The sequence below is a fragment of the Psammomys obesus genome, unplaced genomic scaffold, assembly GCF_907164565.1.
Source record: "Psammomys obesus unplaced genomic scaffold, mPsaObe1.curated_primary_1811, whole genome shotgun sequence".
Lineage (NCBI taxonomy): Eukaryota > Metazoa > Chordata > Mammalia > Rodentia > Muridae > Psammomys > Psammomys obesus.
Window position 1 is genome coordinate 1,273,818 of NW_026594014.1, and position 22,010 is coordinate 1,295,827.

At 54.1% G+C, this 22,010-nt stretch overlaps 2 protein-coding genes across 2 annotated transcripts; both read left to right on the plus strand.

The window, feature by feature from the left end:
- Window positions 1-269: 269 nt before the first annotated feature.
- On the plus strand, window positions 270-6,115 carry Arrdc5 (arrestin domain containing 5). The gene is made up of 3 exons (XM_055617719.1): window positions 270-522; window positions 2,526-2,731; window positions 5,600-6,115. Exons 1-3 carry the CDS (start codon window positions 270-272, stop codon window positions 6,113-6,115), a joined length of 975 nt encoding a protein of 324 aa, XP_055473694.1.
- Window positions 6,116-9,562: 3,447 nt separating this feature from the next.
- Plin3 (perilipin 3) lies at window positions 9,563-21,766 on the plus strand. The gene is made up of 8 exons (XM_055617736.1): window positions 9,563-9,651; window positions 13,294-13,376; window positions 13,923-14,121; window positions 14,295-14,377; window positions 16,065-16,362; window positions 19,348-19,547; window positions 20,089-20,214; window positions 20,808-21,766. The coding sequence occupies exons 2-8, from the start codon at window positions 13,311-13,313 to the stop codon at window positions 21,150-21,152; spliced, it is 1,317 nt and encodes a 438-aa protein (XP_055473711.1). The 5' UTR covers window positions 9,563-9,651; window positions 13,294-13,310; the 3' UTR covers window positions 21,153-21,766.
- The last annotated feature ends 244 nt before the right edge of the window (window positions 21,767-22,010 follow it).

Genomic DNA, 22,010 nt, shown 5'->3' on the forward strand with positions numbered 1-22,010 from the left:
CCCAAGTTGCTGCAGTGACAGGCCTGGAGCTAGAATGTAAGAGTCAAGACAAGCATGGGTAGTTTGGGAGATGAGGCAGGAGGATCAAGAGTTCAAGATCACCCTTGAATACAGAAGCAGCTCAAGGCGTGGGCTAGCAGAGAACCTGCCTCCTTCCCAGAACCCTGGGTGGAGTGATGTCACAGAGGTCGCCACAGCTGAGGAGTCCAGGGGGAGCTGGGTGGCACTCGGCGGAGGGGAAGGATGTGTCTACCCCCGCCCAACCTCCCATGTCTGTGGTGAAATCCATCGAGTTAGTAATGCCCAAAGATGAGGTCTACCTGGCCGGCTCGAACGTAGATGGGCAGGTGATCCTCACCCTCAACAGCACCCTGGTGGACCCTGTCGTGAAGGTGGAGCTGGTCGGCAGGGGTTACGTCGAGTGGAATGAAGAAATCGGAGAGACCCGTGATTATAGCAGAGATGTTATTTGCAATAATAAGGCGGATTACGTACATAAAACAAAAACATTCCTAGTGAAAGGTAAGAATGTGGACAGCGGCCTGGGGCAGGAAGGTAAATACCTCTGACTGGATGGGCAGAGGGAGGTCATGATAAACAATAACCAGTGTGAAGATATCGAGGTGAGAGCCAACCTGAATCGGGCCTTTCAAAATGAGCTCACAAAGACCCTTGGGAAGTACTGTATTCAGCCCCACAAATGACTGGGAGAGGCCCTCTGGCGTTGAGACTCAAGTGGGCTCAGGAAGGTGTCCCGAAGGTCTCAGGACAGGAGAGGAGGAGAGAGATGAAAGTTCTCCATCCTGCGAGTTTAGCTCTGACATCACATCACCCTGAGTGTCCTGGGAGCTCTGTCTCCTTCCCAAACTGTGTTATTGGGTTGTTGTGGGTGTTCACAGGTTTTCCAAGTTTGGGGTTTTGTTTTAAGGCTGTCTATGTAGTCCTGGCTGGCTGTCCTGAAACTTGCTGTGTAGAGCAGGCTGGCCTCAAACTCACAGAGATCTACCTGCCTCTGCCTCCCCGAGTGCTGGGGTTACAGGCATGCAGGAGGCGGGAGAGTGGCTCCATGATTCAGACGGATGACTGTCTTCCGAAGGACCAGAGTTCAAGTCCCAGCACCCACATGGCAGCTCACAACTGTCTGCAACAGATACACATGCAGGCAAAACACCAGTGCACATAAACTGAAAACAAAATTATGTATACTAATAACTAAACATTATTAGTGTTTTATAGTTTTATATACATGAATGTTTTGCCTGTGTCTATCTGTGTGCCATGTGTGTTGCCTGGTGCCCAAGGAGATCAGAAGAGGGAATTGGATCCCCAGAAACTGGAGTTATAGCTAGTGTGAGCAGTCACATGGGTACTGGGAACTGAACCCAGGTCCTTTGCAAGAGCAGCCAGTGCCCTAACTGCTGAGCGGCCTACAGACCTTTGTTTAAGAAAGGCTCTTACTCTGTAGCATCATGCCAAGTGTCAGGAGTATTTTTTTCTCATTGAAAGATCTAATACTTAACTGCCATAGTAGCACTCTGGAGGCTGAGGCGGGAGGATTCCTGACAGTTTGGGACCAGCCTATGGCACAGAGCTCAGCATTACATAAACCAGGAATGGTAGAGCATGCCTGTCACCTGTCACCTCAGCACTGGAGATGGAGGCAGGAGGATCAGGAGTGTAGCACATCCTACACAGTGAATTCCAGGCCAGCCAAGGCTCACCCTGAAAGACAAAACAACAAAACAGACAACCCTGCCCCTCCCCAGTTCATAACCTGTGATTCACTCAGCTATCAGCCATTTATGGAGCACCTACTGTTTTCCAAATGCAAACTAAGTGTTGCATTTACAATTCTGAATACAACAGATAATGTTTCTGAAGTTGAAGGGGAGGGGAGGCCATGAGAAGGTCAGTGGTGGTGCACACCTTTAATCCCAGTATTCAGGAGGCAGAAGTACCTGAATCTCTGAGTAGAGGCCAGCCTGGTCTACAGACTGAGTTCCAGGACAACCAAGATTACACAGAGAAACCCTGTGTGTGGGCGTGGGGGAAAGGATAAGAGGGTTTAGAGGGCCAGCTTATCAGGTAAGAACACTTACTACCGAGCCTGGATCACAGGCATATGCACACACAACACACACACACACACACACACACACACACACACACACAAATAAAAGTGCAATAAAAAAGTAAACAGAACAAGCCAGTCATGGTGTTACGTGCCTTTAATCCCAGCATTGAGGAGGCAGAGGCAGGCAGATCTCTCTGAGTTTGAGGCCAGCCTGGTCTGCAGAGTGAATTCCAGGAAAACCAGAGCTACACAGAGAAACCTGTCTTGAAAACTCAATAAAAAGAAAGAAAAACAGAAAAGATAAAGCAGGTTCACAGAAACTGCAGCAGAGTCGGAGGGTCCAGCTTTCTCAGCTGGCACTCAACACACATGGGGGTATGGTTCAGTGGTCCTCCCACCAGAAAAGGTTCTGGAAAGTTCTCACACACAGCCTCGGTGTGTTTCATTACAGACAATTGGTTAAGGGCAGGCAGCCACACCTTTGACTTCCATTTCAACTTACCTCCCAGGCTTCCGTCCACCTTCAACAGCAAGATCGGCCACATCTCCTACTTCGTGCAGGCCCTGTGCATGGGCCGGGAGCACATCCTGGCCAAGAAGAGGCTATACTTGCTGGTCCAAGGCATTTCTGATTTCTGCCAGCAGAACCTAATCCAGGTACCCAGGGGATGGGCACAGGCACAGTAGGGCTACTGACCCAGGCTCCTGGGTGATTTTGCAAAAGGGGGCCCGAGCAGTAGGGCTTAGTAGTTAGAGGTGATTGTTGCCAAGCCTGGTGGCCTGAGTTTGGAGAGCCAAGAACCACCTCCAGCACTGAGCCCTTGGCTGCCTCGTGCATGTTGAAACCTGGGCACCCACTCCCTCCCATCCCCCACCACACAGTAATTGATCAAAAAATGTTAATAGAAAAGGTAGCTCGCTTGGAAGCCAGAGCAGGACCTTAGCAGGCGGGGTGGCTTTCAGCTCTGATTGCGTGCCCTGGCCATGTCTTGCAGACAAGTGACTGTTGGGGCCACTCCAGGCCCCAGTTCACCATGGAGCTCTTCCACCCACCTCTCCCAAAACCTGTTAAAAGCCAAGTGAGGGCATTTAACAGCAGGGTCGAGGTGGTGTGCCCTTGGACATGAGTGGCTGTCACAGGGGGGAAAGTGTGTGGATGCCAGGGACTTGACCCCAGCACCTCACAGAGCCCAGAACACCTGCAGGGAGCAACCCAGTCCTTTCCCAGTGATGCTACGGGGAACCTCCTGGTCAGTCCCACAGAGCCAGGATACTCGGTGGCCCCTTTTCTAGGGCCTGTGAACCCTACCACAGTGGAGAAGGTGGCCTCGGTCCTCATGGGAAGAAAGGCCCAGCCTCCAGCCTCCAGCCTTCAATCGTGGTGCCCTACCCACCCGTCAGTCCTGAGGTAGATTTGAAATGACTAACCAGGGACATTGATTCCCCTCGCCCAGAGCCTAGCAGTCAGAGGCAGGAAGGAGGGTCTTGATTGGAGGTCCAAGCTCAAATTCCAGCAACCCCTCTGTCTGCCACGTGACTCTATCCCCCTTAGGGAAAATGGGTACTTGAAACCAGGGTGCAGATGTGACTCTGACTCAGTGGGAGAGCCGAGAGAAAAGGGAGAGAGACAGAGAGACAGAGATCAGGACTTTTAGAAGCTTGGGCCTGCCTCAGGGCAGTGATACAGTCCCCACATAGGACCTGTCACCTTCACAGCAGTCACCTTCACAGCAATGGAAGCTTGTGACCCAGCCAACATCAGGGGGATGCTGGGAGGACTCAGGGCCTCAGCACCCGCCCCCTGGGAGCCCTTCTGCAGGCCATGTGCCCTCTCTGGGGCCTGCGTGAGAACCAAAGGTGACTGACGGAGAACCATGAGGGAGCATCAGTGAAGAGCACAGCCTGTGCAAAGGCCCTGGGGCTGCCCAGTGCCCAGGTGAAGGATGGCGGTGAGGTGAGGAAGCCCATGTGGGGGCCCCAGCTTGGTTCTCGCCCACCACAGTTCCTTGAGGCCTGCGGAGGCCCCAGCACAGCCATAAAGTTGAAGGTTTGAGCACGCAGAAGGTGCCCAGAAGGGATCTCCTCGCCTTAGTGTAGCAGGCAGAGAGAATGGCCCCTTGTTGAGAAGGTTGGCGAGACACGCGGTGAGAGGCTGAGCGTGGAAGATGATGTCAAAAGGGTCAAAGATTTCAGGGAGAGGTGGGGCATGCCTGTAATCCCAGATCTCTGTTAGTTCAAGGCCAGCCTGTCCAGGATAGCCAAGGCTACACAGAGAAACCCTGTCTCAAAAAAAAAAGTCAAGGATTAGCTAGACCCTTGACCCTTGACCCTTGATCCTACAAGGACAGCACCTGAACCTGACTATGCTCTTCTTTTTCCTCTTCTTCCTCCTCCTCTTCTTGGTTTTTCTAGACAGGGTTTCTCTGTGTAGCCTTGACTGTCTTTGACTCGCTTTGTAGACCAGGTTGGCCTTGAACTCCCAGAGATCCACCTGCGTCTGCCTCCTGAGTGCTGGGATTACAGACCGCTGTGCCCAGTTTGTACTTTTCTTTTTCATTCTATATTTTCACATTTATCTATCTTGGTGGAGGGGCTCTGCCACAAGCGCACATTAGAGGAAAGCTTTCTGTAGGAGTCACTTCTTTCTTTCCACTGTGTGGGCCCATGTGGATTGAACTCTGGTCTTTAGATTTGGGGACAGGTGCCTTTCCCTGCTGAGCCATCTTGGAGCCTCCTAATGGGTTGTATTATTTAAATCACAAGTCATAACCTATGAGAAAGTTGCAAAAGTCAATTTAGCATGATCAGGGTGTAGCAGTACATCCCAGACCTTGAAAGGCTGAGGCAGGAGGATGGCGATCTGTTAGAGACCAACCTCAGCTATCTAGTGAGAACCTGAGTCAATGACAGTGATGACAATAATAATAATACTAATAATAGAAATAAGCCAGGGGTGGTGGCACACACCTTTGATCTCAACACTTGGGAAGCAGAGGCAGGCTAATCTCTGAGTTCAAGGCCACCCTGGACTACAAATCGAGTTCTAGGACAGCCAGGGCTGCAGCACAATGCCTGACTGTTTATTTGTTTTGTTTTGTTTTTGTTTTTTTGAGAAAAGGTCCTGGTAGCCTAGGCTAGCCTCGAACTTCCTGTGTAGCAAAGGATAAGATTGGAAATCCTGACCCTCCAGCCTCCACCTGCTGAGTGCTGGGGACAGGCGTGTGCCGCCACAACAGACTGCTTTATTTGGTGCTGGGTTGGAGAACCCGAGGCCCTTGTATATGCAGGATGAGGGCATCTACTCACCGAGCCCTCTCTGCCCTGTGCTTTTGAAAACCATCTCATTCTATAGCCCAGTCTGTCCCTTCTTTAGCCCAGGCTGCCCCTGAGCTAAGCCTCCTCCATCTGGGCCTCCTGAGTGCCCCAAGGTCCCTAGCGCTGGAGACACAAATCTGGGTCCCACATCCCCCTCAGCACACCAGAGGCTTCTGTGACTCTCAGGGGTCTATCCCCTTCCCTTTAAAGAACCCCGTGTCCGTGGAAGCCGAGAAGAAAGTGGTGTATAGCTGCTGCAGCCAGGGCTGGGTGAGGCTGCAGGTGCTGATGGGCAAGAGCACCTTCGCGCCGGGTGAGAGGGTGACGTTCACGTCCGAGATCTGCAACCACACGGGCAAGTACATCAAGACGGTGGTGTTCGCCCTGTACGCCCACATGCAGTACGAGGGCTTCACGCCCAACGCCGAGAGGCGCTGGCGGGCAGACAGCAGCGAGCTGCTGCGGCAGATGGCCAACGCGCGCATCCCGGCCTTCAACAGCACCACGGTGGTCAGTGCCTTCAACCTGCCGCTGGTGCTGTCTCTGAGCAACAGCTTCCAGGAGAACGAGATCCTGCGGACCAGCTACGAGCTTGTGGTCACCATCCATCTCCCCTGGTCCTTGTCGGCCGTCAAAGCCCGGGTCCCCATCATCATCACCAGTACCAGGGAAGACAAGGGCTACTGCTGCCAGGATGAGTCGCCAAATGACAATCAACTGGTTTGACTGCCCGAACTTTAAAGATTAAAAGCTTATTCTAAGTCTCAGCTGTTTGTCTGCTGGGCCTGGGGCTAACCAGGGCTGTACAAAGCCCTGGGCTCTGTCCCCAGTACCACACAGTCTCCGTGGGACGGCATACACCTATCATCCCAGCACTCAGGGGGATGAGCTGGAGGGGCAGGAGTTCAAGGCTGGCTTCAGCTCCACGTAGCAGCCTTGTGAGACCCTGTCTGAAGGGAACAAAGGTGTCTCTAGGATCTTGGCAGCCTCTGTGGGACAAGCTCTCATGGGCTAAGTATCTACATCTGGACAAAGATTCCCAAGGCCTTGAGCATGGCGACACACACCTAGCCCCGAGCACTGGGGAGGCCGAGGGAGTATGATGAGAGGTTTGAGGTCATCATTGGCTACATCAGTGACACAGCTAAAGCTTGCTGGAACAATCAGTGACACAGCTAAAGCTTGCTGGAACATTCTATCCAGTTCTACAGCTTTCTCTTGTCCCCTTCCACCTCTACCCCTGAGACTCAGTGACCCACACAGGCAAACGTTGGGGACACTTCCTGTGTGGTGGCTGATGGCACCCACTGTGCCAGGTGGGCCAACGGGAGATGGCAGCTGGGGCCTCCCTGCTTCCTGTTCCCCGTGGACGGGCCCCTCATTCTCCTTGGCTCCTGATTCCAAAATACCCCTCTCAGAAACCCAAGCCACCCACACAGCTGCAACCTCTCTAGGGTAGGTGGGGGGAGGGGAGAGGGAACAGAGTGGCAGGTGGGGAGGAATGTCCACATTGCAAGCCCTGGCCACCAGTGCTGTGACACCCCCCCCCCCACCATCTAGGGAATGTGAACTCTGTCATCTAGGGCTGGCGGAAGGAGGTCAGCCCTCTTGTCAATTAGAGGGGCTTAAGGGTCCTATTGAGGCAGCCAGATGCCACCGCCAAGGTCCAGAGTGACGCCTCCATGTTCACCAGGACAGCAGGCCGCTCGGTCTCCGTTCAGGAGACCCGTCTCCAAAGAGACAGCAAGAACAATCTGTCCCCACCAGCATGACAACCCGGCCAGGGTGACCTGGTGCTGGCAGTGCTCTGAGTTGCCGCCCAAGCCAAGACACCCCGGCCCAGGCTGCTCTCTGCAAGAATTGGGAGGGCCGTGGTTCCTGAGGGATTGGGTTACAGGCCCCACAGGGCACAGCCCTTGGGCCAGCAGAAGATATTTACCAAGTGAATTCTGCCCGCTGGCCGGCTTGCTTTAAGTCACCTCAGGAGCCAACCAGCAGCCTGCAGGGTCTGCCTCAGAGCCCAGAGAAACAGGAGACCGAGCGGATGCCTCTCCTAGGACCTGGGGTGGCCAGGAAATGTGGCCAGAGAGAGGAGACCAGGTAAACCACGGGGGGGGGGGGGGGGGCTTGAGAAGCAGGTCCAGCCTGGGTCTCAGCCATGCTCCTCCCCAAAGCCAGCCACCACCACCTCACAGGAGATGGCGGCAGGCAGCTGGCGCCAGGAGGCCCAGGAGGGCGGGGACAGCCAGGGCCTACATGTTAAATGACCCCTAGCTTCCTGTGGCCAGGGGCAGGACAAAGCCCTGGTCACACAGGCCATGTGAGGAGGAGTCAGCCTTGGACAGCAGCTGGCTGGTCATCAGGTTCCTGAGGAAAAGCTAAGACTTATGGCTGTTAATGTCTCCTCCAAAGAGCAAGGACCCGGTGATATCAGGACTCAGCCACTGCGGAAGAGGGCTCCCCGTCTGTCTAGAATCTTCCATTCCTTTTCCTGCCTTAAATCTCAGGTAGCCTAGGCTGGCCTCAAACTCACTGCATAACACAGAGCTACCCTTGAACGGATTCCCCTGGTCCCCCTTCTTCCAGCTCTGTGATGCTGGAGTGACCTGGTGGTTGTGGTGGGGGAGCAGAACCCAAGTTTTGTGTGAACTGTGCCCCAGCCCCTAATTTCTCCTAAAATGAAAAGAAGCCGGAAGTGGTTGCAGTATCTCCCATTCCAACACTTTGTCCCAGTCAGTCAGACCCTTGTAGCACAGGAGTGCCCCCACCAAAAATAGAGCTAACACATAGTTTTAAAGTTCCTTAGATTCACACACACACACACCCCAGCATTATTTTGTTTTTAAGACAGAATCAGTATGTAGCTCTGGCTGTCCATCTGGTGTTCCCCTAAAGTTTTGTTTGTTTCTTTGTTTTTCAAGACAGGGTTCCTCTGTGTAGCCCTGGCTGTCCTGGAACTCTCTCTGTAGACCAGGCTGGCCTCAAACTCACAGAGATCTGCCTCTGCCTCCCAAATGCCCGGATTAAAAGGGTTGGCCACCATGCCTGGCTCCCCTACGGTCTTAACACCATCCTGCCAGCCTATCTTTCCCGCTGGTCTCTGAGTCCTGCCAAGCCAAGAGGGTCCAGACTATCTCCCAGGGGCTGCCCTGCCGAGCTTGGCCTACAGTCCGTGGCTAGTAATTGTTCAATACCAGTATACCCATCCCATGAGCCCTGGGCCAGGCCCAAGGTTAATAGGGCATGCCTGCTATGGCAAAGAGGGACGCAGGGGGAAGGGGCGCTGTGGGGAGGGGGGTCACAGAGGGAAGTGGGGCGTCAGGGGCAGGGCGCCACCTGGCGGCAGCGTGCCCCATACCGCCCGGCCCTGTGAAGGCAGTTCAGTTGAAGCAGGAAGAGGAGGAACTCAAGTCTGAGTCAGGGCAGCCCAGAAAGAGAGGAGCTCCCGGTTGGAAGTCAGGAAAACACTAGCGGTAATTCAGGGAGGGTGGGTGCTCCCCCGGACCGGCTCACAGGTGTAGCTGCCAAGGTCTGTGCACGGGTCTCACAGGAGACCTGAGGGGTTAGGGAGCCGCGCATTCACACTCTCAGCCAACACAGTCACGCCTTTCTCAGCCCCTGCGGCCATCTGAGCTTAACACCTTGGGTTACAGACCCAAGGAAGAAAGATTTAGGGATTAAAAAAAAAAAAAAAAAGTCCAGGCAGCAGTTTCAGGATCCAGGAGTTGATCCAGTTGTCTAGGAGCCGAAAGCCGAGCGCTGCCCATGGCTGGCCATCTCTGGGCCTCAATGCCCTTGTACCCCAAAAAGGCCTTAGACAATGAGGGCCTCAGTCTGGGTGAGAGCAAGCTTTCATTTAGGACGGTATCAGGACTGGGGCTCAGGGTGCGTACCCTGCCTATCGATTCCCCTGTCCGATGAGCTTCTGAAGATGTCACTCAACCATCCCTTGGATCTGTAAGTTTCTTTGAGGTCTCTGGAAACGCGGGAGGATTCGTGGAGCTTCAGAACGGACCTCCCCTCTCCAGGACCTGAGCTCCAGATGTTTCTGGGACTCGACTAACGCAAGCAACCTGGTCTGGATCACCTTTGAAGGGTAGGCGGGTGGGCGGGACTACTCCGTGGGGACCTCTGATTGGCCCTCTGTCCCATCACTCCAAGGCCCTCCTTGCACGGGATTCACAGGGCCGCTCCGCCCCTCCCGGGCAGATTCGAGCTGGCCTTGGGAGAGGTCGCCCCGATTCCACGATCTGAGGACTCTGGTGAGAGCTTAAGGGGCAGGAGGAGGGGAGTCAAGGGGGGTCAAGGTCCATTTGGGGGCGCCCTTGGGTAGGAGGGAGAGAGGAGGCTTTGCTGGGAGGATCAGGGGTCCCCCAATTCCTGCGCGCTAGGAATTCCTACTTTTACAGGAGATTGTAACTTTCACAAGAGGTTCCAACTTTTGCAGAGCTTCCAACTCTTGGCCTGGGTCGTCCTGGGGCTTTAGAGGTGGAGACTGAGTCCCTGAGCGCCAGCGTTAGAGCTGTGCTCAAATGCACGTCCCGTGCTTCCTGGCCTGCGGTCTACCCTCCCCCTCGGGAGACTCCTGTCCCCAAGAACAACTAGCCCAGCTGCCACAATTGCACATAGTTTTACCAGCCCAGCGCCGGTCCCAGCCGCTGGAGTGGGGGCGGGGGTAAGAGGGGCCCTTGCATAAAGCCAGGCCTGTTTCACAGGGGGTTGTGACCTATGATCTTGTTCCCAGCGGGGCCTGGTGCCTCCTTCTCTTGGAATCTCTCAAATTCAGTGTGTTGGTGATTGTTTTTGGAAATGGTCCTACTCTGTAAACTAGGGTGGTTTGGGACATGCCATCCCCCTGCCTCCACCAGTAATGCTGGAATGGCAGCATTGTCACCAAACCAGACGGAAAGACTCCCTTAACCACTTCTAAGCCTTGGCTACCCGCTGTGCCTGTGGCCCTGGGGGCTTCTCTGGCTTTCTCAGCGGAGAAAGTAATCTTGTGGGCGGGGCGTGTGGGGGAGGGTCGGTTCCTGGCAGCTGGAGCCAGCTGTGGGGAGGTCAGAGACCACAAGGATTCAGAAGGCACTCATAGGAAGTGGCCACCCTTGCTGGTGATGGGGAGCCCCAGAGGTGTGTGGCTCCTAAGGGATCAATCAGGCTTGCTCCCCACTTTACCAGGTGGCAGTGACAGGTTTAGGTAGTGATCACAGGGCCTGAGGCATGACCATCATCACCTGACTCCTCCTTGGGAAATCTGTCACAAACCGGAAACTGCAAGCTTCACCGTCAGCAGACCAGTTTGTGGGGCATCCACTTAGGCTTAACTGAGTTGAGCATCTCCCAGATACCGAGCATCTCCCAGGTACCGCCAGACGATCCATCAGCCAGGGAAATGAGCTTCCCAAGGGGTCATCGATCTCTGAGCTCCAAAGCCAGTGAGATGGTACAGACTGATGCTTGAGTTTGATCTGGAAAAGGAGATCTACTCCTGCAAGCTTGTCTTGGTTAACAAGCATGCAGGCTGACCTCCACGTGGGCACACTACCTGAGCATGAGTGTATACACACAACCACACACACACACACACACACACACACACGATAATAATAAAGTCGCTCGGGAGGCAGGTGGATCTCTGAATTTGAGGCCAGCCTGGTCTACAGAGTGAGTTCCAGGACAGGCAGGGCTACACAGAGAACCCTGTTTAAAAAAATCAAAAATAAATGAATGAACAAATAATATAAATAAGGTGTAAAAACTAAATAGAAAGAGGGTTGGTTGTGTGGTTCAGTAGTGAGCAGTTGCCTGGTGTGTGATAAGATCCCATGGGCTGGGCATGGTGACACAGGCCTGGAATCCTAGCACTGAGGGAGGCAGAAGCAGGTGGATCCCTGTGAGTTCGGGGCCAGCCTGGTCTACAAAGTGAGTCCAGGATGTCCAAGGCTACACGGAGAAATGGTGTCTTGAAAAACCTAAAAAAAAAAAAAAAAAAAAAGAACCCGTGGGGCCACCCTAAACCTTGTGCACACGCACACACCCCAGATCCCCAGATCCAGTGTGCTCAGGAGTTAGTGGGTTCAGACTTGTCACCCCAGAGTGTCCTGGGGCACCAGTGTCTGCAGCATTGACAACCTTTAGACCAGACCGGATGGCTACATGAGTCACTGGAGCTGGGGAAGAGAGACAGCGTGGCCTTTGCAGAGCCAAGAGTCCAGCTTTCCTCTGACATGGTCACATTGGTTCAAAACCCTGCCTTGTGTTATTTTTTGAGACACGGTCTCATGTAGCCCAGGCTGGCCTAGACTTCACTGTATAGTGGAGGATGACCTTAAACTCCCCCTCTTCCCTTCAGGTGCCACCATGCCCCGTGTCTGTGGTTCTGGGGTATCACGTACGTTGATGCTGCCCTCTGGTGCCAGCCCCAGTCTTTAACTGGTTTTTATTTTGGGGTTTGTTTTGTTTTGAGGGGGGTTGGATTTTTTTCAAAACAGGGTTTCTCTGTGTACCTTGGCTGTCTTGGACTTGCTTGGTAAACCAAACTGGCCTCGAACTCACAAAGATCCGCCTGCCTTTGCCTCCCCAAGTGCTAGGATTACAGGGGTGCACCACCGAACCCAGCTTTTAACTGGTTTTTAAACAGGTTATATTACCTACCTGGCCTAAAAGTCAGGCACCTGCCTTCTACCTCTATCTGAACCCTGTCCTTAGTCATCGAGTTTCCTGACCTTCTAACATCTGTGTAAAGACAAGTAAAATCAGGCAGCAGGGATGGCTCAGCAGAGTGCCTACTGCTCCCTCAGAGGATCCGGTTCAGTTCCCAGCACCGGCTCCAGGCTCCTTACACGACCTAACTGCAGCCCCAAGCGTCTGGTGGTCTTGCCTGGACTCTGCCGCCCCTGCATGCATGCAAACAAAACTAAGGGATAAGCCTTTGTAAGATTTATTACACTTGTTTATTTTTGCTTTTTGAGATGGGGTCTCACTGTAGACCAGGCTGGCCTGGGACCCACGGAGATCCTCCTGCCTCTCCTGAACGCCCAAGCGCTGGGATTAGAGGCGTGCACAGCCACCAGGCTTTACCTTGTTATTTTAAGTCTGTGCGTGTGTGTGTGTGTGTGTGTGTGTGTGTGTGTGTGTGTGTGTCCGTGTGTGTCCGCGTGTGTGTGTGGGGGTGCCCATGGAGAGGCTTCATGCCCTAGAACTGGAGGTGCAGGCTATCGAGAGCCCCTGCTGTGGGTGCTGGGAATCAAACTGAAAGAATAGGACATGCCTTCTGCCCCCAAGCCACCTTTCCAGCCCCCCAAATAAGGAGAATCTTGGACACTATTTCAGACATTTGTCTCTGAACATCTTGGCAGAGGAGATTCTGTCTTAACTTGAACATACAGGACATTAGTTAGTTGTTTTGTTTGTTTTCCCATCTGCTGGTCATCTAGGTTGTTTCTACTGTCATGTTGAGACCCACAAAGGGGCACACTCCCCACACCCCAAAGCAGAACAGGTGTGGGGTCAGCTTCAGCTGTCTGGCTACATGGAAGAAGGCTGTGAGGGGAACGGTACCCTTGAGAGACGAATCGGACCTGACCTGTCTCCTTACTAGATGACAACAGGGGCCTTTAAAGAGGCACATCTGCTAGCTGTGGCCTAGGACCTGTGTCGCAAGCACACAGTAGGGGCCGGCTCAGGGATGCAACCCCACCTAGAATCCCCAGTGAGGGGCTGGGGGCGTGGTGAGGGGTGCACCTCTGTTGGGTGTGCCTGGGGCGCTGGGTCGGGGAGGAGCGAGGGTGAGCCGCGCTCTGAGAGGGCTGAAGGTTCATAAATCACCTGCGCTTCCTGTGTTCTGCCTTTCCCCAGAGGGAGGCGTGGGCAGGCTGTAACTTGACTGTCTCTTCTGTGCACAGTACCAGCGGCTGAGACCATGTCTAGCAATGGGGCAGATGGCCCAGCTGAAGCCCAGGCTGCTGTGGAGGAGCCTGTCATGCAGGTGAGGGGTGCCCAGGAGCCCTGGGCTTCTAGGCTGTATGGCAGCCTGTTGGGTGCTGGGCATGGCTGGCCAGGAGGGGGGGTAGGAGGTCTCCCTTCCTTCTTTCTTTCTTGTTTTTTTTTTTCCCTTTGTTTTGTTTGAATTTATGCACTGATAGCCCAGGCTATTCAGGAACTCACAGAAATCCCCCACCTCTGCCTTTGGCATGCTTCAGATTAAACTCCTAGTCCCAGCCCTTCATTCTTTTTTTCCTTTCAATTCAGGGTCTCATGTAGCACAGGTTAGCCTCAAACTCACTATATATGGCCAGCCAGGTTTACACATTGAGACCCAGTCTCAAAAAGTCCTCTGTCACCTCACTGCCTGACACATTACTGGGCGGTCAGCATGATGCTGAAACCAGTAAGGCACCAAAAGCAGAATATTCAAGTCCCTGTCTTATGCAATTGTTCGTGCCAGGCGCGATGGATCCCAGCTGATCTGTTCCCCAAATGAGAGCCGCCTGTGGGCAGGCCAAGCTTCTCACCAGTACCCCGCCCTCTGCAGCCCAGCGTGGTGGACCGCGTGGCCAGCCTGCCCCTCGTCAGCTCCACCTGTGGAATGGTGAGCGCCGCCTACGCCTCCACCAAGGAGAGCCACCCCCACGTGAGGACGGTGTGCGAGGCGGCCGAGACGGGCGTCAAGAGCCTCACCGCGGCCGCGGTCAGCGGCGCACAGCCCATCTTGTCCAAGCTGGAGCCCCAGAGTGAGTTGGGGAGCCCCGAGTGTGGAAAATGCCCCACATGGCCATCCTGGCAGGGAACACCCCCCCACACACACACCGCCTCTGAGCTCCAGTCCCCTGAACCAATCCTGGGAGGCTCTCCCACCTTTGAAGGGCAGTTGCGCTGAAAGTGTGTTTTCTCTGGCACCCTACAGTCGCGTCGGCCAGCGAGTACGCGCACCGAGGGCTGGACAGACTGCAAGAAAGCCTGCCCATCCTCCAGCAGCCCACTGAGAAGGTCAGTGCGAAGTCAGTTGACTCTGTCTTGAGGCCCTGCCTGGTCCTGCCGAGTCCCAGCCATATACAGAATGCACATGTGGCAGTCCTTACTGTCCCCACCCATCTAGTCAGACTATTATACTCTGGACCCTACTGAACCCAGAGCAAAGGGCACGTGGTGTCGCCTGGTCTGTGCCCTCAAGCACCCGTGCGTGGTTGAGATTAGGGTACACACCCTTAGAAACAGAGTTGCAAGCCTTTGGAAAGGAACCTCAACCCAAGAAGACAGGGGGGTGCAAATACAAAGGACACACCCATCTTAGTCCTGCCCCAGGACCTTTGCATGTTCTGTTGTCAACCAGAATCTCAGCTCTGCCCTCCAGAGCCTCCATTAACCAAATCTAAATTGGATGGTAGAATGTTTTCTTTTTGTGGGGTTGGTTTGTTTCTTTGAGACAGGTCTTTTTTAGATAGCCCAGACTGGCTCAAATGTTCTGTGAACCCCTGACCACGCCCCAGCTGGGGGGTTCTAGGTGGGGGCTCCACCTAGCCCCCGGTCTTTTGGCCTCTGAATCTCGCGCTGGGCAGCACTCGGTGGTGAGGACACACTTCATTCTCATGTTTTGTATGCCAACCCCAGGAATAGTTGAGCCCCAGGACAGTGGGACAGACTTCTGCTCCTGCAGAGGCCCCGAATTCCGGCTGTGGCATCTGGATGACTGAGGCCCGAGGCAGCTGGAGGCCTCCCAGCATCCCTCTCTCTCACTCGCAGCACATTTTCTCCCAGCACACATCCTTTGCAGCGCCCCCTCCCATTACAGAGGGGCACAGTTCCAGGTCAGACTCTTGTGACAGAGCCTGCACTGAGGCTCTGGGCTCTGGGAGAGGCTGAGCTGCGTGTCATGTTTCTGGATGCTGGGAAGTTGCTTTACCCTCTGAGCCACATGGGACCAGGGTGTGGCCAACATGGCCTTTGAACCTGAGTTATTATATAGGCTGAAGCTACACAGTGAGTTTAGGGTTGGAGCCGGCCTGGGATAGCTGAAACCCGGGGTCAAGAATAAAAACAGCCAAAAAATAAAACAATTGAAAAAAAGAATAAATAGAGCCAAGACAGTTCAGTGAGTAACGGTGACTGCAGCCAAGCCTGAGGACCTCGGTCCCATCCCCAGCACCCAGGAAGGAGAAGGAGAGAACTGACTCCCACAAGTTGTCCTGTGACCGCCACATATGTGCTGTGGCGCCCACAAGTCTAAGAAGGAATTTGAATCATTTAATTACCTGATTGATTAATTAATTAATTAATTAGAGGCTGGAGAAACAGCTCAGTGGTCAGGGCCGTTTGCTGTTCTCCCACTGGACCTGAGTTCCGGTCCCACTGTCCGTTTCAGGTAGCTCACTGCCGAATAGAGCTAAAAATAAAAAGCATAGGTCTTTTTATAAAACTTTTTTAACTAATTGGGGAGGACGCAGGTTCAGCTAGGAACACCTCAAGATAAAACCCAAAGGCACGGAGAGGCTGAGCGGCAGCTCTCCAAGGCTGGCTGCACGGAAACCTGCCTTCCTCCCCAGCGCTGGCATTAAAGGCCTATGCCCCACTGCCCAGCTATGAAGTGTTAACCCCACACGGCTTGGGTGGCCCCCATCTTGCCTCCCTGGGTGGGGGACCCGGGTGTGGAAAGACACTGATACGCCCCGTCCTGCAGGTTCTGGCGGGCACCAAGGAGCTGGTGTCATCCACGGTGTCTGGGGCCCGAGAATTGGTATCCAATTCAGTGTCTAATGCAAAGGACACGGTGGCCACCCATGTCACGGGAGCAATGGATATGACCCGTGGGGCCGTGCAGAGCAGCGTGGACATGACCAAGTCGGCAGTGACCAGTAGTGTCCAGTCAGTCATGGGCTCCCGAGTGGGACAGATGGTGATTAGTGGCGTAGACACGATGCTGGTGAAATCAGAGGCCTGGGCAGACAACCGCTTGCCCCTGACGGACGCAGAGCTAGGTGAGTGTCCTTGCCCTGTCCCGTCCGGCCTCCAGCCTGGCCCCTGTCTCAAGTGCCTTAGCTTGGTCTTCCCGCAACTGAACCCAAGAGAACCCTTCCTCTGCCCACAAGTCCTCTGGCACATAGGTTCTATCTGTCCGCCATGTAGGTTCCGGGAATCAGACTCAGTCAGGCTTGGCAACAAGTACCGATACCCACTGAGCCATTTCTTGGTTCAAGGATGATCCTTCTGCTATGCCTCCCAAGTACTGACAGGTACACCACCCTGGCTTCCACAGAGGTCTCAGTTCCTCCTTAGCTGGCCCCAAGCCTGCAGCTCTGTGGCTTTTGAGTGGCTCATATTCCTCCAAAGCGAGACCAGTGCCCACTCCCAGCTGGCAGTGACCCTGGGGTGGGGTGGGGGCCAGACCTGGCTGCACCTCAGCAGACAGCAGGAGATGTTCACCTGGGAGAGGGTGGGGTGCAGGATGAGAGAGTAGGCAGGTGCCCCAAGTCAGGGGTGGTATGTGAAGAGGAAGCAAGGCTCTTAGAAGGCGGCTCCCGTCTGAGCAGCCTTGGATTTAACCGCTGCCCTCCAGATTCACCCCCGGCTGGGGGCGCCTGTCCTGTGGGATCTAAGGCAGCTTGTATGTAGTGCCAGGTAGGAACCAGCAGAGCCCTGTGGGGCCTAGGCGTGTAACCCAAGCAAGGTGGCCTAGCACGTGGGGGGCTGAGGCAGGAGCCTGGGCTGCAGACCATGACCCTGTCTCACAAGAATCAGCTTCAGGCTGGGGCTGGGTAGAGCCTTCACCTGGCACGCACGGGGGCCCTGGGTCCGGACCCCAGCACAGCAGCCAGCAGAGGTGGCACACACCAGTCACCCAGCACTTGGGAAGTGAAATACGAGAAGATTCCGCATTAGAGGCCTGCCCAGGGGGTGGTGGGGAGGAGGTGCACGCATTTAATCTCAGCACTTGGGGAGGCAGAGGCAGGTGGAGCTCAGTGACTTCACAAAGAAGCCCTGTCTCAAAAAAAAAAAAAGAAGTTGGAGGCCAGCCTGAGTCTTTGCCACCCGATCCAGTTGGGGCCAGTTGAGCGGCCTGCCTGTCCTCCCTGTGTCCTCCAGCTCTGTCCTGGGCTCCCTGCCCTGCGCTGGCTTAAAGCACAAAGCCCCTTTCACTTTCCCGGGTCTAGTCCCAGCTTCAGGAGAACTGCCAAATAGCAGCTGTCCTGGACCAAAAACTAGCTGATTTGGAAAATACGCCATGTAAGAAGTGGGAAGGGGAAAAAAAAATTTTTTTCCAAAATATAGGATTTTGTCTGGTATGATGGTATGCAATCCCAGCACTCAGGAGGCAGAGGCAGGCAGGTGTACATGAGTTTGATTCCAGCCTGGGCTGCAAAGCAGGTTCTAGGCCGGCTAGGGCTACCCAGTGAGACCCTGTCTTAAAAACCAAATAAAACGAAAAGCCCCAGGATTTGGCTTCGTGGCTCTGAGTGTCCTGAAGGTCTCTCACTGAGCGTGTGTCATGGCAGAGGTCACAGGGCGGCCACTCACAGACTTGGCTAAGCTGGCTGGCCAGGGGCCTCGACCTGCCCGTCCTGTCTCCTCCCAGTGCTGGGATTACAATCCTGGCCCACCACCTGGTTTTCAAGTTTTTAAAAATACACGTCTTTCTTTCTTTCTTTTCTTTTCTTTTTTGTTTTTCTTTTACACAGGGCTTTACTGTGTCACCTTGGCTCTCCTAGACTGGCTTTAGAGTCCAGGCTGGCCTCAAATTCACAGAGACTTGCCTGCCTCTGTCTCCCTGCATGTGCTGAGATTACAGGTGTGCACCACCGCCCCAGCTTAAAGGTAGATTTCATTTTAATCGTAAGAGATGTGCCTGTGTCAGGTGCACGGGAGGGGGGGTCAGGCAGAGTGACATCTGTGTCCTCCAGTCGGCGGGGGCCTGGAACTCGCCTTCCAGATAGAGAACAGGGTTCCATTGCTCTCAGGGGCAGCTGGGGTGCTTTAGGGGAGAATCCAGTGCAGTAAGCTGGGGTGGTTAAAGGTTTCCCACAGAGTTCTAATTTAGCTCTTTCAGAATGAGATTGCCAGGGGCAATGGAAGCTCCCGAGTTCCAAAGCCTTCGGTGGTACCAAAGGGTTACAGCCGTTGGTCAAGCTGCTGTGCAGAGTCCGGCAGAGATGCGGGCCAAGGTCCGTGCCTGGTGGGCTTGTGGCCATGATACAGGCCTCCGTATACTATCAGTGACAAATCTCAGGGTCTGCAAGTGAGAAAGTGTGTACCTTAATTCATGTGAAATCAAGGCCGCATAAACCCTCGGCAGGCAGAGATTGCAGGGGTGAGTGTGTTTTATTTGCTGGGGTCAGGGGGTCGGAGATACTTAATGTCCTGTCACAAGAAGGAGAACGCAGTACTTAATTATCCTAAGGTGAGGGGAAATCTCCAAGTACAGTTGAAGGTCACTGAGACTAAGATCTCCTCAGGGAGGGACGTTTCTAGGAATTCCTAGTTGCTTGCTAGAGCAGTTTCCTCGTCAGGGAAGGGTCTGCCTGATGGAGTCTGCCCTGGTCTTACAGGACCTGGAGTCACCCAGATCAGTGGAGGCTTTTGGAACCCCACTGAGAGAGGGGAGTGTGGTCATAATACACCAAGTGCAAAGAAATGGCTATCCGGAGATGTCAACCTTATCCAGCAGAGCCCCTCACTTCTGGTAGTCGGTGTCTCCTACCTGGGAGCCTCAGGTTGAACTTGGGTCCTCAGACTCCGTGCAAGGACCTTGACCTGCTCTGCCATCTTGCTTTCCCAGTCCTATGGATGAACCTCTCTACAGCTGCTCTCCCGTCGGCCCCCTTCTTTCTCTTCCTTCTGAGACAAGATCTCTGGTAGCTTGGGTTGCCAGAGACTTGCAGTCCTCCTGCCTCAGCGTCCCAGATGCCCCGAGGAGAGCGTGCCCTGGGGAATGTGGGCCTGACTAGGCTCTCCCTCTGTCCCTGCAGCCCTGATCGCCACATCCCCGGAGGGCCTGGATATGGCCTCGCTGCAGCAGCAGAGACAGGAGCAGAACTACTTCGTGCGGCTGGGCTCACTGTCTGAGAGGCTGCGTCACCATGCCTATGAGCACTCACTGGGCAAGCTCCGCAACGCCAGGCAGCATGCACACGAGGCTCTGCAGCAGCTCACACATGCCCTCAGCCTGGTGAGCCGGGGGCCGGGGGGGCACGGCCCCTTCCTGCAGCTCCCCTCCCTGAGCTGGGATCTCACCCAGGAGCAGGTGGCTGGGCTGGTTCTTGGCTGGCTTCCTGTGGTGGGTTGTATTGGTCAGCTCAGGCTGTGTAACAAAGTGTACTGCCTGGAGACTAAACCAGAAACATTCTTTGTCCGACCCTGTAGGAGGCTGAAGTTTATTGAGACAGATGAGTTTCTGACTTCAGTGTGTGAGCCCGGGATGTCCTGATCTAGACTGTTCCAGGGTGTGTGAGGCCTGAGCCTCTGTTTCTCTACGTGACTGGCTGACTGGCTAGGGACGCTGATGGCTGGGCCCTTGGGCCAGTAAGAGCAGCTAAGGTCCATGTCTACTACTGCAGCTTATTCTCCTAAAGCTGATGGTGGTAGCTGGTGGATCCATGCTCAGCACCGCCCAAGGGGAAAGATAAAAGGTGTGGGACCATCCCCATTCCGGCTGTGCGCCAGGACAGGGCCTCCCTTTGCTACAGCCCCCGCCCTTTCTCTGGCTGCAGATGGAATGTGTGAAACAGGGTGTGGACCAGAGGCTTGGGGAAGGGCAGGAGAAGCTGCAGCAGATGTGGCTCAGCTGGAATCAGAAGACCCCTCAGGATGCCGGAAAGGACCCAGCTAAGCCAGAGGTACGCGCTGGGGGCGCTGGGGGCGCCGGGGGCACCTTGTGTGTCTCTGCCCTGTTCTTCACACCATGCTCTCTGTCCCTGGGCGACTGCAGGATCCATGCTTTACAGGAGTATCTTGTTTTGGCTTTGGTTTTTAATTTTTGTGTTTTTATTGATATTACTTGGGGGGATTGGTTTGGTTTAGCTTTGAGATGACAGCTGTATGACTAGCACGCCTGGCCTCTTAGTGTCCACATTATGGCTTGATTTGGGGGTTGTAACTTTCGGAGAGGGGTTGAGACAGGGTTTCTCTGTGTAGCCCTGGCCTTCCTGGACTCACTCTTGACCGCCTTTTTAGAGATCCACCTCCCTTGCCTCCCCAAGCGCTGGGATTACAGGGGTGCACCACCACACCCTGCCTTTCTTAACTTTTGCTGTTTGGCCTTTGACCACTTCTTAGTGGCTTTTGTCTCTTGAGTCTAGATTGCAGGAATCTTCCGGGGTCTCCCTACAAATCTTAACTGTTTTGAAAAGGTTATGGGAGCCGAATTCCTGTCCACCAGGCTGGGCTGGGGGCCCTGTCAGTCACCCCTGACCCTGCTCTTCCCTTCCAGCAGGTGGAGGCCCGGGCGCTCAGCATGGTGAGAGACATCGCCCAGCAGCTGCAGGGCACGATTGAGGCGCTGGGCACCAGCATACAGGGCCTGCCCAGCCATATCAGGGAGCAGGCACAGCAGGCACGCAGCCAGGTGGATGACCTTCAGGCCACCTTCTCCAGCATTCACTCTCTCCAGGATCTCACAGCCAGCGTACTTGCCCAGACCCGGGAGCGAATAGCCAGAGCCCGAGAGGCCCTTGACCACACTGTGGAGTACGTGGCCCAGAACACTCCAGTCACGTGGTTGGTGGGTCCCTTCGCTCCTGGAATCACTGAGAAAGCCCCGGAAGAGAAGAAGTAGGGAGAGGGATCAGGGCCAGCACCTGGATTGAGTCTGCTTTCCCCAATAGTCCTATTGCATAGCAGGTCCTCACCCGCTCTGAATCTGAAGGAGAGCTATGTTTAACCTTTTTTGTCAGTCTTTTAAAGCAACAGTATTTTTTTCTAGAATGTTCCAGGGGGAAAAATTCTAGAATGTTCTAGGAAAAAAAAAATATATATATATATATATATAAAATATATATATATAAAATATATATATATATATATATTTTTTTTTTCTATAAAAGAAAAAAAATCCAAGTAACCAGTAGTGATGGAACCCTAAGCCAGCACTGTGGTGGTAGAGGCAGGAGGATCAGGAGTTGAAAGCTGAGCTGCTGCATAGCAAACTTAGTGACAGGCTAAGCTACATAAGACCTTGTCTTGAAGTAAGTCAGGGCACAGTGATACTCTGTTCCGGTTCCTTTCCTACATCATGGCACACGATAGTAAGGCCTTTTCTAACAGACCCTGATACCTGATCCAAGAAGCCAGTCGGTGACAGGGTGGACAGGAAGTGGCTGAGGGCTGAGTGTCCTCTGTTTTCAGATCCTGGGGCTCAATATTGTCCTAATAAATTTTCCATGCATCAGAGATCAGTGTGTGTGTTCCTTTCCCTCAGCTGAGCCGCCCTCGCGTCCCTGCGCCGCCTTCAGTCTCTGCCTTGTGTTTAGTGCCTGTCTCCTCACCTTGAAGGCCGGAGGTGACCACTGTGACAAGGAGGGACCCATTGCTGCTTTCCCTCCACTGCACTTTCTGTGAGGTATGAGGGAGGGCCGGTGTGGCCTATGGAACTCCACCTGCCAGACATGCCCATGTCTGTTCCCCCTACTCAAGG

Coding starts and splice junctions, on each gene's coding strand:
- Arrdc5 (XM_055617719.1), top strand. CDS start 270: ATGTCTGTGGTGAAATCCATCGAGTTAGTAATGCCCAAAGATGAGGTC. Junction 523..2,525: donor AAAAACATTCCTAGTGAAAG/GTAAGAATGTGG, acceptor GTTTCATTACAG/ACAATTGGTTAAGGGCAGGC. Junction 2,732..5,599: donor GCCAGCAGAACCTAATCCAG/GTACCCAGGGGA, acceptor TTCCCTTTAAAG/AACCCCGTGTCCGTGGAAGC.
- Plin3 (XM_055617736.1), top strand. CDS start 13,311: ATGTCTAGCAATGGGGCAGATGGCCCAGCTGAAGCCCAGGCTGCTGTG. Junction 13,377..13,922: donor TGGAGGAGCCTGTCATGCAG/GTGAGGGGTGCC, acceptor CGCCCTCTGCAG/CCCAGCGTGGTGGACCGCGT. Junction 16,363..19,347: donor CCTGACGGACGCAGAGCTAG/GTGAGTGTCCTT, acceptor CTGTCCCTGCAG/CCCTGATCGCCACATCCCCG.